Raw genomic sequence first — 20828 nt, forward strand, 5'->3', positions numbered from 1 at the left:
GTGCAGAAAAGATTTACTAGGATGCTACCGGGACTTGGTGGATTGAGTTATAAGGAGAGGCTGAATAGACTGGGACTTTTTTCTCTGGAGCGTAGGGGGCTGAGGGGTGACCTTATAGAGGTCTATAAAATAAGGAGGGGCACAGATCAGCTAGATAGTCAATATCTTTTCCCAAAGGTAGGGGAGTCTAAACTGGAGGGCATAGGTTTAAGGTGAGAGGAGAGAGATACAAAAGTGTCCAGAGGGGCAATTTTTTCACACAGAGGGTGGTGAGTGTCTGGAACAAGCTGCCAGAAGTAGTAGTAGAGGCGGGTACAATTTTATCTTTTAAAAAGCATTTAGATAGTTACATGGGTACGGTGGGTATAGAGGGATATGGGCCAAATGTGGACAATTGGGATTAGCTTAGGGGTTTTAAAAAAAAAGGGCGGCATGGACAAGTTGGGCCGAAGGGCCTGTTTCCATGCTGTAAACCTCTATGATTCTATGACAGATCTGAGGCCCAGTTCTCCTCACAGATGAAAATCGAATGCTCCAAGTTGCTGCTTTATTCCGATGCATTCTGAATAGGAACATGAAACTGTTTACCCATCAGTGGAATTTGTTGCCTTCCAGAATCTTATCCCATCATGGAGTTAAATGAAAATGTCATGAAGCTACCAGGCAACATTGCTATGATTACACTCAGCCAGTCACAAGGGAGTTGCAACAGGCACCTGGCATGTTATGTTACAGGATATCAGGTGCTGTGATCCAAGTCACACTGTCTAAGGATTTTAACTTAGACCTGAATGTTTGGCACAGGGCTTGGTATCAGTGGGGACAGTGCTCGTTCCAGGCTGGTCACTGGGTGAAAACATGACTCTCCTTGTCGAGACAGTTGACTTGTTTGTTCAATAGTTTTCCTGTAACCGTTCTCAACAGACATCTCGACAATTTTGTGCTAATGCTGCTAATTTTAGGTTTGGCAGCCTAAAGTAAACATAACTCTTTAACTCTCAGCATCTGTCAATTAACTGGAGTGATATCTGGCGCATCTATGACATCTTCTAACCTTGCCTCACCTGGCCTTGAGCCATCGAGTTGAGAATAGATACTAAATAGGAGTGGAGAAGTAAACTCTGTACTAAGCTGTTATGGGGCTGCCACAATGTTTTCCTTGTTGTATTTTGTGGATGGAGAAAGAACGGCTGCAACAATAATTTAACAACAATAATGGCAATAGTGGCTTTAAAATGGCTTTTCTGGCTGAGAATTAAGCATGCTGGGATTTTTGGCCAATTTACAGATTAAAATCAGATGCAGGTCGTAAAGTTGCTCTGGCCTGGGAACTGTGATCTGAAGCTTCCCAGGTAAGGCAAGTTGTTTACATTAACCGAGACAGTGTGACTTCGATTTTCATGGCTGTTATGTATAGTATATGTCAAATGAACTAAGCGGAATGGTATCGTTCCACAGTAATTTCACTGGATGTTCGAGACATGTGATTGGTTTCTGGTTACACAGTTGGATGGATGACAGAGAATCTTCTGGAAGCGAGTGGAGAATTGTGGATAAAAAACACTGCCGTTCCTTGTTTGCCAGTGATAACTCGAACAGACCAACCATCACAAGAAGACCTGTACCCTGAAGGATGCTTCAGAGAAAAAGAAGATAGATTCTATATCAAGGATGTTTCTTGGCCAAGGTTTTCCTAACGCAGTAGTATCTATTTTCAATTAAATAGTTAAAGTTGATCAGTTAAAGTTAATATGCAGTTAAGATTTAAAAGTTCAGTTGAAAGTTGATGTTCAGTTAGAGTTAAAGTTCAGTAAAGAGTTAATGAGCCAATGAGTTGTAAATGTTTATGTTTGAGTTGGTACCAGAAGTGTTAAATAAAGAAATAATTAAATTACTGTCCTTGTTTGTCTCATTAAACTGGAATGCTTGGAAGGTGTTTAAATTAAAAGCTGTACAACTGAGGGCACTATTGCTAAGTTTGCAGATGATACAAAGATATGCAGAGGGACAGGTAGTATTGAGGAAGCAGGGGGGGGCTGCAGAAGGACTTGGACAGGCTAGGAGAGTGGGCAAAGAAGTGGCAGATGGAATACAATGTGGAAAAGTGTGAGGTTATGCACTTTGGAAGGCAGAATGGAGGCATAGACTACTTTCTAAATGGGAAATGCTTAGGAAATCAGAAACACAAAGGGACTTGGGAATCCTTGTTCAAGATTCTCTTAAGGTTAACGTGCAGGTTTAGTCGGCAATTAGGAAGACAAAATGCAATGTTAGCATTCATGTCGCGAGGTCAAGAATACAAGAACAGGGATGTACTTCTGAGGCTGTATAAGACTCTGGTCAGACCCCATTTGGAGTATTGTGAGCAGTTTTGGGTCCCGTATCTAAGGAAGGGTGTGCTGGCCTTGGAAAGGGTCCAGAGGAAGTTCACAAGGATGATCCCTGGAATGAAGAGCTTGTCGTATGAGGAACGGTTGAGGACTCTGGGTCTGTACTCGTTGGAGTTTCGAAGGATGAGGGGGGATCTTATTGAAACTTACAGCATACTGCGAGGCCTGGATAGAGTGGACCTGGAGAGGACGTTTCCACTATAGGAAAAACTAGAACCAGAGGGCACAGCCTCAGGCTAAAGGGATGGTCCTTTAAAAAAGACATGAGGAGGAATTTCTTTGGCCAGAGTGTGGTGAATCTGTGGAACTCTTTGCCGCAGAACAGGAATGTGGGATTGAGGTCTGTGGGTTATGAAATCCTAGACTTCCTAACACACAAACCATAATCAGTAAGGATGGGCAACAACCTCCTCCACAATCATCCTCAACTGAGTTTTATGGGTAGAACTGAGAAATAGGAAGGGAGAAATCACTTTGATAGGGTTGTACGATAAGCCCCCAATTGAAATGGAGGAGCAAATATGTGAGGAGATTACAGATAGCCCCAAGACAAATAGGGTGTTAATGGTAGGGGATTTTAACTTTCCCAACATTGACTGGGACAGCCATAGTATTAGAGGGTTGGATGGAGAGAAATTTGTTGAGTGTATTCAGGGGGAATTTCTCATTCAGTATGTGGATGGCCCGACTAGAGAGGGGGCAAAACCTGGCCTCCTCTTGGGAAATAAGGAAGCACAGGTGACAGAAGTGTTAGTGAGAATTAGTGAGAATTTAGAAGGCATGGTTAGTAAGTTTGCAGATAACACCAAGATTGGTGGCATAGTGGACAGTGAAAAAGGTTTCCTAAGATTGCAACGGGATCTTGATCAATTGGGCCAGTGGGCTGATGAATAGCAGATGGAGTTTAATTTAGATAAATGCGAGGTGATGCATTTTGGTAGACTGAACCAGGGCAGGACTTACTCAGTTAATGGTTGTGTTGGGGAGAGTTATAGAACAAAGAGATCTCGGGGTACAGGTTCATAGCTCCTTGAAAGTGGAGTCACAGGTGGACAGAGTGGTGAAGAAGGCATTTGGCATGCTTGGTTTCATTGGTCAGAACATTGAATACAGGAGTTGGGACATCTTGTTGAAGTTGTACAAGACATTGGTAAGGCCACACTTGGAATACTGTGTTCAGTTCTGGTCACCCTATTATAGAAAGGATATTATTAAACTAGAAAGAGTGCAGAAAAGATTTACTAGGATGCTAGGACTTGATAGTTTGAGTTACATGGAGAGGCTGGATTGACTGGACTTTGTTCCCTGGAGCATAGGAGGCTTAGGGGTGATCTTATAGATGTCTACAAAATGATGAGGGGCATAGATAAGGTAGATAGTCAACATCTTTTCACAAAGGTAGGGGAGTCCAAAACTAGGGGACATAGATACAAAAGGATCCAGAGGGGCAATTTTTTCACACAGAGGGTGGTGAGTGTCTGGAACAAGCTGCCAGAGGTAGTAGTTGAGGTGGGTACAATTTTGTCTTTTAAGAAGCATTTAGACAGTTACATGGGTAGATGGATATAGAGGGATATGGGCCAAATGCGGGCAATTGGGACTAGCTTAGTGGTTAATAAAAAGGGGCGGCACGGACAATTTGGGCCAAAGGGCCTGTTTCCATGCTGTAACCTTCTATGACTCTATGACTCTAACACCAGTGCCCCACGAGGCTGTGTTCTCAGCCCCCTACTCTACTCCTTATACACCTATGGCTGTTTGGCCAAATTCTCCTCCAATTCGATTTTCAAGTTTTCTGACGACACCACCGTAGTGGGTCAGATCTCAAACAATGACGAGACAGAGTACAGGAATGAGATAGAGAATCTGGTGAACTGGTGCGGCAACAATAGTCTCTCCCTCAATGTCAACAAAATGAAGGAGATTGTCATCAACTTCAAGAAGTGTTCTGGAAGGCACGCCCCTATCTACTTCAGTGGGGACAGAGTGGAAATGGTTGAGAACTTCAAGTTTTTAGGTGTCCAGATCACCAACAATCTGTCCTGTCCCTCCATGCCAACGCTATAGTTAAGAAAGCCCACCAACATCTCTACTTTCTCAGGAGACTAAGGAAATTTGGCATGTCCATGACGACTCTCACCAACTTTTACAGATGCACCATAGTGTTATGAAGCAGAGGTTGATTCCCCCTCTGAAAACTAACACCTAACCACTCAAAGAGGAGTACCTCACCCTATAATCTGTAAAAAGTGTGAAGTGGTACGATCTGCTCTTCAGCAACTTTTAGTGATCAAATCTAAATAACTCCCTGACGCTCACTCTAAAGTCAACAAGTAACAATTTATTGATCTAACTAACAGTGAACAAGTTAACAAAACTATTAACAAACCAAATAAACCACAATTCTAATGGAATGCTGTTCAGATTAATACAATTCCCACTCATTATCAAAAAAGAGAATTTTAGTTACTCTCTAAATTAAATTTTGTGTCTTCTGGAATATCCTGGGAATTCTCTGTTGATTCTTGATTCTTCTCTTTCTTCTTTGGTACTTTTGCTATCGAGATGGTGCTTTCTCTTAAGACATAAATGAGGCTTTGGGAGCCAACAGTTCTCTCTCTCTCTGGAGCTGAGAACTGAACTAGGAGCTGTTACTCTGGCAGATGACAGTTGCTCTCTGCTTTTGTCCCACTGCCTCCCTTCTTTTATACCCGTGATGACATATCAATGTCCCCCATAATAGGATTGGTCTTAGGTTGCCAAAACCATCAGATTTAAATTTACTAGGTTCTTGGTATCTAAGTGCCTAATTCAAATTGATTGGCTAAATTCAAAAAAATTCAAAAAGCCTGTTGCCTTGGTAACACTGCTGCTTGGCCTTCCAATACAAACATTTCATTTTGGGCACTCTATATGTACTTGCATTTTCTCTTAACTTTCTGAGCACAGAGAAAGCAGCACCTTTTAAAGGGACCATGCAATGCTTTCTCCCTAGCATTTTACAATTTGACAAACACCAATCTACAATTACTCTACTCAACTTTGCAACCATAGAAGGCATTTTTTCTGGTTGTATCACAGCATGGTATGGCTCCTGCTCTGTCCAAGACCGCAAGAAACTACAAAGGGTTGTGAATGTAGCCCAATCCATCACGCAAACCAGCCTCCCATCCACTGACTCTGTCTACACTTCCCACTGCCTCGGAAAAGCAGCCAACATAATCAAGGACCTCACACACCTCAGACATTCTCTCTTCCACCTTCTTCCATTGGGAATAAGATACAAAAGTCTGAGGTCACGTACCAACCGACTCAAGAACAGCTTCTTCCCTGCTGCCGTCAGACTTTTGAATGGCCCTACCTCGCATTAAGTTGATCTTTCTCTACACCCTAGCTATGACTGTAACACTACATTCTGTACTCTCTCCTTTCCTTCTCTATGAATGGTATGCTTTGTCTGTATAGTGCGCAAGAAACAATACTTTTCACTGTATACGAATACATGTGACAATAATAAATCAAATCAAACTGTTACAACCAGATCTTATTGAATGGGGGAGCAGGGTTGAGGGGGCTGAGTGGCCTACCCCAACTCCTAATTTGTATGTTCATATGTCATAAAAGTATTAAATTGACCAGTTCAATACAATGAAGAACATTGGGATCTAAGTTGATATTGTTGCTTCTGTTTCTGAAACCAGCCTGACCTCCAAGGGGACTCAGACCTCTGACAAATTGATCGGGGCCTTTCTCTAGGTGGCCCTGCTGACTCCTGCATCCATTTCTGATCTGGTTGCCGAAATGCATACATAATACCAAGTCGAATAACATCTTGTTCAGCACAGAGCTGTGGCTTGAGCCATTTATTTATCAACATGATCGGTATTTTATCTTCAGGATATTGTCATGTAGTTTAAGACTGAAAGCAAATGGGTCGATTAATATTTCCCTCCTGTGCCTTCAGTTTACTAAGCAGATAATGGGAAAAGGACACTTTACCTTGTGCTTACAGTGTTGCCTGGTTTCTGTATTTGATTTGAGTGTGAACAAATATTGTAACAATCTGGTCTGATATGCTGTTATTTATGTTTGAATTTATAAGAAAGGCAGTGGGAATCCTACCTAAATTTCAACTGACAGAACCCTTCACAAATATCAAGACAATAGAACATTCCTATTGGCGGAAAGATCAAGAACCAGAGGACTCCAATTTAAGATGTTTGGCAAAAGAAGCAACAGTGACATGAGGAAAGATCTTTTTATACAGCGAGTGTTTAGGATCTGGAATGCACTGTCTGAGAGTGAGGAGAAGGCAGATTCAACCGAGACCCTTCAAAAGAGAACTGGACATCTGTAAAAATAAACTCAGGATTATGGGGAAAAGACGGGGAGCAGGACTGAGTGTGTTGCTCTGATGGAGAGCTGGCACGGACACAATGGGCCAAATGGCCTCCTTCAGTGCAGTAACTGTTCTAGGATTCTAAGATAATTAGAGTTTAAGGGTACCCAGGCGTATAAGAACCAAGTGTATTGGAAAAATGAAGTTACGTCATAAGCTTTCTCACCTGCTCTTTAGAAGAGAGAGTTGGGTGCACAAACTTCCTGTAGAGAACGCTGGAGCCTTTTGTGTAAGGGGAGAGCAGCCAAATAACAAAAGCAATTTTCAGCTCGTAATAAAATGGAAACCTGCGGGGACAAGCAGAGAAACGTCTGTGATTACACACTTCAAATACCGTCAGACCAACCACATATATATCACAAGACAGAAGAAGATAATAAGCGATTCTCAAGCATAATTACACAGTCACATAATCCCTAATGTTCTTCACTCACATACACATACTCACATGGATGGGTTTTAACCCTGAGTGGGTTTTAAGTGGACAAGAGACATGGTGGGCGAATCTCGTTGAAATTCATTGGAATAAAAATTAATACTAATAAGCTGTAAGATTCGGACCAAAAACATGCAAGAGACAAGCAAATACAATGGGTGAAATCTTACCAAAAAATGGCAGTGTTCCAGTGTGAGAAACAGAGTGTCGGAGTGTTTTCCACCGACAGTGCTGGCATGTTTTTGGTCCGAATCTTACAGTTCATTATATTAAATCACACGGCTCGTTAGTGTTCATTTTTATTCCAATGAGTTTCGCACGATTCATCCGCCATGTAACGACTTAACTGCAGCAAGCTGAGGAGCTTCTCAGCACTCCCCAGAACCTATTCCACAATGGTTGCCTGCACCACACCTCATAGACAGGATCTTCACCAGGCTGCTTGATGGAGTGGCACAGAGCTGGGAAACCCTATACCCCCTGCTTCAGGGGATGGCCGGATATCAGGGTGAGCACCCCTTCCTGGAATGCAATGGCAGCCCTGGGGAGACACCTAAACGTGGCTGAGGAAGATTAAGAAACCATAGGCACTTAGTGAGCACAGGTGAATGTAGATACTATTGCAGACAGGTCACCATTTTGTTCTGAATGTTTTGTATCTAAATGTTACTTTGTTCACCCACAAAGTCTCCGCCTTGTCTGTTCATGCCACTAAGCTTGGGGGGAACCACCACTCTCATAGAACATAGAACATAGAACAGTACAGCACAGAACAGGCCCTTCGGCCCACGATGTTGTGCCGAGCTTTATCTGAAACCAAGATCAAGCTATCCCACTCCCTATCATCCTGGTGTGCTCCATGTGCCTATCCAATAACCGCTTAAATGTTTCTAAAGTGTCTGACTCCACTATCACTGCAGGCAGTCCATTCCACACCCCAACCACTCTCTGCGTAAAGAACCTACCTCTGATATCCGTCCTGTATCTCCCACCACGAACCCTATAGTTATGCCCCCTTGTAATAGCTCCATCCACCCGAGGAAATAGTCTTTGAACGTTCACTCTATCTATCCCCTTCATCATTTTATACACCTCTATTAAGTCTCCCCTCAGCCTCCTCCGCTCCAGAGAGAACAGCCCTAGCTCCCTCAACCTTTCCTCATATGACCTACCCTCCAAACCAGGCAGCATCCTGGTAAATCTCCTCTGCACTCTTTCCAGCGCTTCCACATCCTTCTTATAGTGAGGTGACCAGAACTGCACACAATATTCCAAATGTGGTCTCACCAAGGTCCTGTACAGTTGCAGCATAACCCCACGGCTCTTAAACTCCAACCCCCTGTTAATAAAAGCTAACACACTATAGGCCTTCTTCACAGCTCTATCCACTTGACTGGCAACCTTTAGAGATCTGTGGATATGGACCCCAAGATCTCTCTGTTCCTCCACAGTCTTCAGAACCCTACCTTTGACCCTGTAATCCACATTTAAATTTGTCCTACCAAAATGAATCACCTCACATTTATCAGGGTTAAACTCCATTTGCCATTTTTCAGCCCGGCTTTGCATCCTATCTATGTCTCTTTGCAGCCTACAACAGCCCTCCACCTCATCCACTACTCCACCAATCTTGGTGTCATCAGCAAATTTACTGATCCACCCTTCAGCCCCCTCCTCTAAGTCATTAATAAAAATCACAAAGAGCAGAGGACCAAGCACTGATCCCTGCGGCACACCGCTAGCAACCTGCCTCCAATCCGAAAATTTTCCATCGACCACCACCCTCTGTCTTCGGTCAGACAGCCAGTTACCTATCCAATCGGCCAACTTTCCCTCTATCCCACACCTCCTCACTTTCATCATAAGCCGACCATGGGGGACCTTATCAAACGCCTTACTAAAATCCATGTATATGACATCAACTGCCCTACCTTCATCAACACACTTAGTTACCTCCTCAAAAAATTCTATCAAATTTGTGAGGCACGACTTGCCCTTCACGAATCCGTGCTAACTATCTCGGATTAATCCGCATCTTTCTAAATGGTCGTAAATCCCATCCCTAAGGACCCTTTCCATCAATTTACCAACCACCGAAGTAAGACTAACCGGTCTATAATTACCAGGGTCATTTCTATTCCCTTTCTTAAACAGAGGAACAACATTCGCCATTCTCCAGTCCTCTGGCACCATCCCCGTGGACAGCGAGGACCCAAAGATCAATGCCAAAGGCTCTGCAATCTCATCCCTTGCCTCCCACAGAATCCTAGGATACATTTCATCAGGCCCAGGGGACTTATCGACCTTCAGTTTATTCAAAACTGCCAAGACATCCTCCCTCCGAACATCTATTTCCTCCAGCCTATTAGCCTGTAACACCTTCTCTTCCTCAAAAACATGGCCCCTCTCCTTGGTGAACACTGAAGAAAAGTATTCATTCATCACCTCGCCTATCTCTACTGACTCCATACACAAGTTCCCACTACTGTCCTTGACCGGCCCTAACCTCACCCTGGTCATTCTTTTATTCCTCACATAAGAGTAAAAAGCCTTGGGGTTTTCCTTGATCCGACCCGCCAAGGACTTCTCATGTCCCCTCCTAGCTCTCCTAAGCCCCTTTTTCAGCTCATTCCTTGCTAACTTGTAACCCTCAATCGAGCCATCTGAACCTTGTTTCCTCATCCCTACATAAGCTTCCCTCTTCCTTTTCACAAGACATTCCACCTCTTTTGTGAACCATGGTTCCCTCACTCGGCCATTTCCTCCCTGCCTGACAGGAACATACCTATCAAGGACATCCAGTATTTGTTCCTTGAAAAAGTTCCACTTTTCATTAGTTCCTTTCTCTGACAGTTTCTGTTCCCAACTTATGCCCCCTAATTCTTGCCTAATCGCATCATAATTACCCCTCCCCCAATTGTAAACCTTGCCCTGCCGTACGGCCCTATCCCTCTCCATTGCAATAACAAAAGACACTGAATTGTGGTCACTATCTCCAAATTGCTCTCCCACAACCAAATCTAACACTTGGCCCGGTTCATTTCCCAGTACCAAATCCAATGTGGCCTCACCTCTAGTCGGCCCATCCACATATTGTGTCAGGAAACCCTCCCGCACACACTGCACAAAAACTGCCCCATCCAAACTATTTGACCTACAAAGGTTCCAATCAATATTTGGAAAGTTAAAGTCCCCCATGACAACTACCCTGTGACCCCCACACATATCCATAATCTGCTTAGCAATTTCTTCCTCCACATCTCTATTACTATTTGGGGGCCTATAGTAAACTCCTAGCAACGTGACCGCTCCTTTCCTATTTCTAACTTCAGCCCATATTACCTCAGTGTGCAGATCCCCCACGAAGTGCTTTTCCGCAGCCGTTAAACTATCCTTGATTAACAATGCCACTTGTTCCGGATGCTCCTTGCATTGAAGTAGACACACTTCAACCCACCTTCCTGTCTACCAGTACCCACCCTTGACCCTGATACCTTCCCCAATACCTCACCACCCTCACTGACTTCTGGACTACAACTCCCTTTCCCACTCCCCTGACAAATTAGTTTAAACCCCCCTGAAGAGCCGTAACAAATTTCCCTCCGAGGATATTGGTGCCCCTCTGGTTCAGGTGCACCCCGTCCTGTTTGTACAGGTCCCACCTTCCCCAGAACGTGTTCCAATTATCCACGTATCTGAAACCCTCCCTCCTACACCATCCCTGCAACCACATATTTAACTGCACTCTCTCCCTGTTCCTCAACTCGCTATCACGTGGTACCGGCAACGTACCAGAGATGACCACATGTTTCGTCTTGGCTCTCAGCTTCCAGCCCAGCTCCAGAAATTCCTGCTTTAAATCCCCGTCCCTTCTCTTACCTATGTCATTGGTACCAATGTGCACCACGACTTGTGACTGTTTCCCCTCCCCCTTCAGAATCTGGAAAACACGGTCTGAGACATCACGGACCTTGGCATCCGGTAGGCAACATACCATCCGTGAGTCTCTTTTGCTGCCACAGAACCTCCTATCTATCCCTCTAACTAACGAGTCCCCAATAACTATCGCCCTCCCGCTCTCCCCCTTTCCCTCCCGAGCCACAGAGACGGACACAGTGCTGGAGATCCTCTCACTGCGGCTCCCCACTGGTATGTCATCCCCCTCAACCGTATCCAAAGCGGAATACCTGTTGCTAAGGGGAACGACCACCGGGGATCCCTGCACGGACTGCTTCCTCCCAGCCCCTCTCACCGTCACCCATCTGTTTTCAATCCTCGGAGTAACTGTATTCCTAAAGCTTGTGTCTATGGCCATCTCTGCGTCCCTGATGATCCTAAGTTCATCCAACTCCAGCTCCAGTTCCCTCTCACCGTGTGCCTCATCCCTGTGGAGTGTGAGAGTGTGCTATGTCCCTCCCACCCTCTTGCCACCCCTCCACTAAGGAAGGGCAGTAATTCAGCTGCAATTTGGACAGGAACCCAAGAAGCAGGACACCAGACATGCTGCCTGCATACCAGCCTGCACAACGCTTTTAAAGCAAGGGGCACCCTGACATAAAGGGAAGGTAAGGAGTGCAAGTGATCCCTCCTGCCCCCCTCTCCACGAAATGGCGATTCTGCGCCCACCCCCCAAGTGTACACTGCAGAAGGTACTGGCTACCTGAGGGCTCACCTCCGAAATCCCCCCTTGGAGGTGAGGGTGCCAGGTTCACACTTCTATGGAGCTGCTGTAAATGGTGCTGGCGTGACGCCACTCTGGTGCCCACTGAATATCTAGTGAGGGGGTAGATCCCGGAGAGAGTGTTCGCTAATGGGTTACTGTCTGTCCGGGTCCCCATGTCGTGGGTGCGAACGGGACTCCAGGATGGTAGTCTGCCTACCTGGTGCTGGGGTAATGGATGTCTCCAAGCGGATAGGAGGCATCCTAAAAGGGGAAGATAAAGAAACGGATGTCATTGTACACATTGATGCAAATGACGTAGATAGGAAGAGCAGGGGGATCCTACGAGAGCAATTCAGGGAGTTGGGAAATAGACTAAGAAGTAGGGCCTCCAGGGTGGCCATCTCTGGGCTGCTCCCAGTGCCTCGTGCCAGTGAGGCTAAGAATAGGGAGTTAGTACAATTGAATGCCTGGCTAAAGGACTGGTCCAGGAGGGAGGGCTTCATTTTCCTAGATCAATGGGAAGTTTTCAGGAGAGGATGGCACCTGTACAAGAAGGACGGGTCACAACTAAGTTGGAAGGGCACGAATATCCTGGCTGGGAGTTTTGCTAGTGCAGTTAGGGGGGGTTTAAACTAGTATGGCAGGGGGGTGGGGATCAAAATATTAGGTCTACAAGTGTAGAGGCTGGGGACGAGCTTGGGGCTGGGACAAGGCTGGCAAAGAAGAAGAGCACTCTGGGGGAGGACGACCTCACTGAGCCTGGAGGTCTGGAGTGCATCTACTTCAATGCAAGGAGCGTAGCAGGTAAGACAGACGAACTTAGGGCCTTAATGCTCACGAGGAATTTGGATGTGGTTGCGGTGACAGACTTGGTTGAAAGAGGGACAGGACTGGCAGCTGAATATTCCGGGGTACAAGTGTTTTAGGTGAGACAGAGGAGGGGCCAAAAGAGGTGGGGGAGTAGCAGTATTAGTTGGAGAGCATATTACAGCGGTGCAGAGGGAGGACAATTCAGAGGGGTCGTGTAACGAGTCACTCTGGGTGGAGCTCAGAAACAGGAAGAGCGCAGTCACTATGTTGGGGGTATACTACAGGCCCCCCAACAGCCCAAGGGAAGTGGAAGAACGGATATGTCAGGAGATACTGGATAGGTGCAGGAAAAATAGGGTTGTTGTCGTGGGAGACTTCAATTTCCCTGGTATAGACTGGAAATCGCTGAGAGCTGGGACTCTGAATGGGGAGGAATTTGTAAAATGCGTACAGGAGGGTTCTTTGGAACAATATGTAGATAGCCCGACTAGAGAGGGGGCTATACTGGACCTAGTACTGGGGAATGAGCCCGTTCAGGTCTTCAACGTTTCGGTAGGGGAACATGTGGCAAATAGTGACCACAATTCTGTTAGCTTTAGGATAGTGATGGAAAAGGATGAGTGGTGTCCCAAGGGTAAGGTGTTGGATTGGGGGAAGGCTAACTTTAGTGGGATTAGGCAGAAATTGGCGGCTCTTGATTGGGAGAGGCTGTTTGAGGGTAAATCCACATCTGGCATGTGGGAGTCTTTTAAGGAACAGTTGTTAGGGCTACAGGACAGGCATGTACCTGTAAAAAAGGACAGGAAGGGTAGGATTCGAGAACCGTGGATAACCAGGGAAATTGAGGGACTGGTCAAAAAGAAAAGAGAGGCGTATGTTAGGTCCAGGCAGCTAAAAACGGAGGGAGCTCTGGAGGAGTACAAAGAAAGTAGAAAAGAACTCAAACGGGGAATTAGAAGGGCAAAAAGGGTCATGAAATGTCCTTGGCAGACAGGATTAAGGAGAATCCCAAGGCATTTTATTCATACGTTAGAAACAAAAGGGTTGTCAGGGAAAATATCGGACCTCTCAGGGACAAAAGTGGGGAATTATGCTTGGAGCCCAAAGAAGTAGGGGAGATCCTAAATGAATACTTTGCAGCGGTATTCACAAAGGAGAGGGATGTGTTGACTGGGAGTGTCTCGGTGGGGAGTGTTGAACCGTTGGAGAAAATCTCCATTACAAGAGAAGAAGTGTTATGTTTGTTAGAGAATATAAAGACTGACAAATCCCCAGGGCCTGATGGAATCTATCCAAGGCTGCTCAGGGGGACGAGAGATGAAATCGCTGGGCCTCTGGCGCAAATCTTTGTCTCGTCACTGGACACAGGTGAGGTCCCAGAGGGTTGGAGGATAGCTAATGTGGTCCCGTTATTTAAGAAGGGTAGGAAGGATAACCCGGGTAATTATAGGCTGGTGAGCTTGACGTCCGTGGTGGGGAAGTTGTTGGAGAAGATTCTTAGAGAGCGGGCGGCACGGTAGCACAGTGGTTAGCACTGCTGCTTCACAGCTCCAGGGTCCCGGGTTCGATTCCCGGCTCGGGTCACTGTCTGTGTGGAGGTTGCACATTCTCCTCGTGTTTGCGTGGGTTTCCTCCGGGTGCTCCGGTTTCCTCCCACAGTCCAAAGATGTGCGGGTTAGGTTGATTGGCCAGGTTAAAAATTGCCCCTTAGAGTCCTGAGATGCGTAGGTTAGAGGGATTAGCGGGTAAATATGTGGGGGTAGGGCCTGGGTGGGATTGTGGTCGGTGCAGACTCGATGGGCCGAATGGCCTCCTTCTGCACTGTAGGGTTTCTATGATTCTATGATGAGATAGGATGTATGCGCATTTAGAAAGGAATAAACTCATTAACGATAGTCAGCATGGTTTTGTGAGAGGGAGGTCATGCCTCACTAACCTGGTGGAGTTTTTTGAAGAAGTGACTAGAATGGTTGACAAGGGAAGGACCGTGGATGTCGTCTATATGGACTTTAGTAAAGCGTTTGACAAAGTCCCTCATGATAGGCTGGTGAAAAAGGTTGGATCTCATGGGATAAAGGGGGAGGTGGCTAGATGGGTGGAGAACTGGCTTGGTCACAGAAGACAGAGGGTGGTAGTGGAAGGGTCTTTTTCCGGCTGGAGGCCTGTGACTAGTGGTGTTCCGCAGGGCTCTGTATTGGGACCTCTGCTGTTTGTGATTTATATAAACGATCTGGAAGAAGGTGTAACTGGGGTGATCAGTAAGTTTGCGGACGACACAAAATTGGCAGGACTTGCAGATAGTGAGGAGCATTGTCAGAGGCTACAGGAGGATATAGATAGGCTGGAAATTTGGGCAAAGAAATGGCAGATGGAGTTCAATCCTGATAAATGCGAAGTGATGCACTTTGGTAGAAATAATGTAGGGAGGAGCTATACGATAAATGGCAGAACCATAAAGGGTGTAGATACGCAGAGGGACCTGGGTGTGCAAGTCCACAGATCCTTGAAGGTGACGTCACAGGTGGAGAAGGTGGTGAAGAAGGCATATGGCATGCTTGCCTTTGTAGGACGGGGCATAGAGTATAAAAGTTGGGGTCTGATGTTGCAGATGTATAGAACGTTGGTTCGGCCGCATTTGGAATACTGCGTCCAGTTCTGGTCGCCACACTACCAGAAGGGCGTGGAGGCTTTGGAGAGAGTACAGAGGAGGTTTACCAGGATGTTGCCTGGTATGGAGGGGCTTAGTTATGAGGAGAGATTGGGTAAACTGGGGTTGTTCTCCCTGGAAAGACGGAGGATGAGGGGAGACTTAATAGAGGTGTATAAAATTATGAAAGGCACAGATAGGGTGAACGGTAGGAGGCTTTTCCCCAGGTCGGTGGTGACGTTCACGAGGGGTCATAGGTTCAAGGTGAAGGGGGGCAGGTTGAATACAGATATCAGAAGTACATGTTTTACACCGAGGGTGGTGGGGACCTGGAATGCGCTGCCAGGCAAGGTGGTGGAGGCGGACACACTGGGAACATTTAAGACTTATCTAGATAGCCACATGAACGGAGTGGGAATGGAGGGATACAAAAGAATGGTCTAGTTTGGACCAGGGAGTGGCACGGGCTTGGAGGGCCGAAGGGCCTGTTCCCGTGCTGTATTGTTCTTTGTTCTTTGTCGGCGTGGGTTTCCTCTGGGTGCTCCGGTTTCCTCCCACAGTCCAAAGATGTGCAGGTTAAGTGGATTGACCTTGATAAATTGCCTCTTAGTGTCCCAAAAAGTATAGGTTAGGGGGATTAGCTGGGTGAATATGTGGGGCCCAGGTAAGATACTCTGTCGGAGAGTTGGTGCATTCTCAATGGGCCGAGCGGCCTCCTTCTGCACTGTCGGAATTCTATGATAATGACATGCTAATATATTAAAATGAGCTTGCTGCAGTCCCATGGCATGTTTCATGCCACTTCACTGGTGTGGGGCCTGGAAGATCGGAATTTGGAAACTCACTGGCACGAACTGTGCTCTCTCGGTTCTGAGCACATGCGACTGTTCCCACAGACAGAGAGTGCGGGCTCAAAATCACCCCCAACATTTCCAGAGGGGGCTGGACGGAGTAGATCGGGAGAAACTGTCCCCGCTCGTAAAAGAATCAAGAAGAGGGCCCAGATTTAAGTGATTTGCAAAAGAAGCAAATGTGATGTGAGAAAAAGCTTTTTCACACAGCGAGTGGTTCGGGTCTAGAATGCACTGTCTGGAAGTGTGGTGGAGGCAGATTCAATTGAGACATTCAAGAGAGTATTGAATGATTACTTAAATGGAAACAAGATGCAGGGATGGGGGAAAAAGGCAGGGGAATGGCACTAAGTCACGATGCTCGTTTGGAGAGCCGATGCAGGCATGATGGGCCAAATGGCCTCCTTCTGCACCCTCACGCGCCCCGCCGCTGCTGCCAGCGAGAAGGGAGAATTTGGCGCTCAGCCAAATCTCCGCTCACTGCAGTGAACCTTCAGCATAGGTTTTCAAAAGGTAAATAGTCTGGTTAAACTGAGGGTATTTATTTTGGTGAAATAACAGAGTGCATTCATAAAGGAAATGTAGTAACTGGTGTCCAGGACGCTGTATAGAAGGCTTTCTGCTGAAAATAAGTATGTGTATATTAATGGAAGCTGGCAACATAAAGTTTAAAGTTTATTTATTATTGTCACAAGTAGGCTGACATTAACACTGCAACGAAGTTACTGTGAAAATTCCCGAGTCGCCACACTCTGGCACCTGTTCGGGTACACTGAGGGAGAATTTAGCATGGCCAATGCACCTAACCAGCACGTCTTTCAGACTGTGGGAGGAAACTGGAGCACCCGGATTAAACCCACGCAGACACGGGGAGAATGTGTCGACTCCGCACAGACAGTGACCTAAGCTGGGAATCAAACCCGGGTCCCTGGCGCTGGGACGCAGCAGTGCTAACCACTGTGCCACATGGTAGGAAGTTGGTTAAAGGACAGATATACCAAGTGGCAGTAGATGGGGGTGTTTTTCATTCTGGAAGGATGTAAACATTATGGGTGCCCTGGGGTCAATTGGAACTGTTTATAGATAAATAAACTGAATTTGGGCATCAGGGCACAACATCAACATTTGCAGCTGGCAAATATGGGAGACGTAGTTAACTGTGAAGAGGACTGCGAGCAAACTCTGGAGGTGACTAGAGCGAGCAGGTGGATGGCAGCTGCAGTTAATAACATGGAGAAATGTTAGGGATGTCTTTTAGGAAGAAGGGAAGAAAAATATATACAAAATCATAGCATTTTATGAGGAACTGATGAGCAAAGAGACTCTCTCAGACATGTAAATTTTTTAAGTTAGGGGGACAAATTTATACGGCTACGAAAAAGAAACCTCTGCGGTTCTATGTTTTATTAATAACGGTACCAAATAGCTCAGTTGGTGCAGAACGTAATGCAGAACGACCAACAGCACGGGTTCAATTCCTGTACCAGCTGAGGTTATTATGAATCTTCTCAAACTTGCCCCTTGCCTGAGGTGTGGTGATCCTCAGCTTAAATCACCACCAGTCAGCTCTCCGCTGAAAGGGGACAGTAACCTATGGCCATCTGGGACTCTGGTGACTTTACTTTTACTATCAAACGTAACTGAAAAGCGGTAATGCTGGACAGACGCTACTTATTGGTTGGTGTGACAACCCCCCCAGGACTTAACATGAGGAATCCCTGATCTCCTCGTAGGACTTGTAGAAGACGAGTTCCCATGGTCATAGCTAATTAAACAGGTGGAACTCGTATCCCGAGCCCTTTACAAAGCAGGCCCAAGAGCGGGTCCATTATTCTGTTGTCCCAGATGGGACTTGTGTACATGTACCAAAGGCTTGTGGTTTAACTTTTGTTTTATAAAATAAAACGCCGTTCCTTTCCAATTGGCTTATTGAGTTATTAGAGTTAGGATGCAGTTTTTGGTGGGTACTTTTGGAGCAATCTCAGGGCAATGGAGAGGCAGCAGAAGAGATTGACTAGGATTGTCCTATGGATCAGAAGTTTTGAAAGTGGGAAATTTATCATGATAAAAAAGAAAGCTAAAAGAATCGATAGAGGTACTCAGACTAATGAAAGTTAAGTTTAAGTATTATTAGTGTCACAAGTAGGCTTACATTAACACTGCAATGAAGTTACTATGAAAATCTCCTCGTCGCCACACTCCAGCGCCTGTTCGGATACACTGAGGGAGAACTTAAGCAAACCAATCCTCCTAACCAGCCCGTCTTTCGGACTGGGAGGAAACTGGAGCACTCGGAGGAAACCCACGCAGACACAGGGAGAATGTGCAGACTCCACACAAACAGTGACCCAAGCCGGGAATCGAACCCGGGTCCCTGGTGCTATGGGGCAGCAGTGCTAACCACTGTGCCACCGTGCCGGTGTGTTCCGAAAAGGTAATTGGGAGAAAACTACTTCCATTGGTTGATGAGGCAACAATCAAAGAGCATTCACCAATAGAAGGAAAGGAGAGGAGAGGAGCATTATTTTCATACAGGTAATTTTTTTTTTAAGGGCAGATTACTTGGTCACGGTAAGAAGTCTCACAACACCAGGTTAAAGTCCAACAGGTTAATTTGGTAGCACGAGCTTTCGGAGTGCTGCTCCTTCATCAGGTGAGTGCACCTGATTTCAAAAGGATATCCACATGAAGAGGAGAAATCCACAGGGCTGTGCAGAAAGAGCAGAGCAATGGGTCTAAATCTGCAGCCCCACCAAAGAGACAGCAGAGGTCTGACCACCCACAAAACATACTCCACTAATGGTGGGTGTGCTTTGATTGGACAGTTAGAGAAGAAAGAAATGGGGCAGATTTACCTCTTCCTAACCATGCGTACGTTGGATCACCTGGGCATACAGAGGAAACTCATATTTCTGTTTTTCTGAGCTTGTCGGTGCTGGTGAATTGAACAGTTTCCATTTCAAGTGGGAAATCGAGGGATATGAGGATAGGGCAGGATAGTGCAGTTGAACCATGATACTACTGAATGGTGGAGCTGGTTTGCGAAGCCATATGACTCACTTCTCCTATTTCTTATTCTCATATTAAGTGTAATTAAGAATTGATTTCAAGAAGAAATTAGATATCGCTCTTGGGGCCAAAAGAAAAAAATCCTCAAATACACTGGATTGCATTTACAAAGTTAAAGAATTAAGTCTTTTAATCATTTCCGCAGAAAATTTCTACTCAGTTGGACTGACAAATAAATCTTTTTAGGCAACAGATCCTATAGATACTTAATCAATAAATAAAATCCAGTAATGTTACTGCAAGGCACCCACTGTTGCTATAGGGGAGATATTTCACAGGGCTTCACTCTCCCTCTCACTTGATAATGGAAATCCATAAATAAAGCCCTGTTTTCTGGACCAAACAGGGACTTCTCTGGGGTTTCTGGTTCATTTTGCTTCATTCACAGCTGTCTCTCAGCAGAACACACAGCAGCTTCTTAAATGGCCACTCCTCTAGCTCAGCTTTCAATCTTTCCTTAGGTATGGTTTTTCACTTTCATCTTTAAACCCTTTGTTCCGATCCTTCTTTGGGATTTAACTTTCCCAGAATATGAAAACCTTTAATGTTTTCCCTATGGCCACTTTCAAGTAATATAAACTTTGCCTTATTTATTTATGATCCTTGCCAATTGTAAACCTTTTTATTTCTCTTTCACATTCAACAATTAAAAGTCCAAATCTTTCCAGGGTAGAAATGTCAATTACTAGGGGACATAGGTTACAACTAAAAGGGGGGAAGACCAAAGCAGATGTGAGAGGCAAGTTTTTAACACCGAGGGTGCTAAGTGCCTGGAAGGCGCTGCCAGAGGAGGTGATAGAAGCAGATACAATAGCAACGTTTAAGAGACATCTTGACATTAATAGGCAAGGAATAGAGGAATGCAGACCATGTAGAGGCAAAAGCTCTTTAGTTTAGAATGGTGTCCTATGTAGGCGCAGGCTTGGTAGGCCAAAGGGCCTGTTCCTGCAATGCACTGTTCTTTGATCTTTATCTCCTAATGCAAATTTCTACTCAGGTAGGATTTACTTGAAACCTATCTTAGCTTGGTCATCTCCACTTCAAATACCTGCTCTTTCACTTCGCCGTTTTGATGATTTAAACCTTTCAGCCTAACTGTTTTGAGCTTAATTCAATTAGTAACTCACACACATACATACAAACAAACACACACATAAACACAGCCCCCACAAGCCTGCTTCACAGTACAACACAACAGTAATATTGAAAAGAACATGATATTGTCTTCACATATATATGTCAAAAAAAATCATCCAATGGACATGAGAAAAATATTGTGTCTCCTGCCCAACGCAAGATATCTGGACAAGATGGCCGCTGTTACCCAACTGTCATACGCAATAGTTCAGACATGTGCAAAAATCCAATGACGTCATGCCTGTTAGGCTGGCAGGGCAATGGAAGCCTGACATCAATTTCAGAAAATTTAATCCTCCCACACGGGGAAAGAAAATGCTTCCCCTTTCTTGGGAAAACTCCACCCCTGAGGTCTGGGCTATGTGTCGAGCGCAGAAAGCCCCAGGAAAGGCTGCAGCCAAGAAGAAGTGATGTTAATGTTGTGGC

At 45.5% G+C, this 20828-nt stretch overlaps 1 protein-coding gene across 6 annotated transcripts in view; it reads right to left on the minus strand.

Moving 5' to 3' along the window:
- The window catches only part of reep1 (receptor accessory protein 1), a 102258-nt gene that overhangs the window by 46577 nt on the left and 34853 nt on the right, over nt 1-20828 (minus strand). For all 6 annotated transcript variants that reach the window (XM_078223824.1, XM_078223806.1, XM_078223786.1 and 3 more), the window contains exon 4: nt 6956-7076. In XM_078223824.1, coding sequence (XP_078079950.1) covers nt 6956-7076 — 121 coding nt within the window. The remainder of the gene's footprint in view (nt 1-6955; nt 7077-20828) is intronic.

This window comes from Mustelus asterias, chromosome 1 (genome assembly GCF_964213995.1).
Source record: "Mustelus asterias chromosome 1, sMusAst1.hap1.1, whole genome shotgun sequence".
NCBI classification, from domain to species: domain Eukaryota; kingdom Metazoa; phylum Chordata; class Chondrichthyes; order Carcharhiniformes; family Triakidae; genus Mustelus; species Mustelus asterias.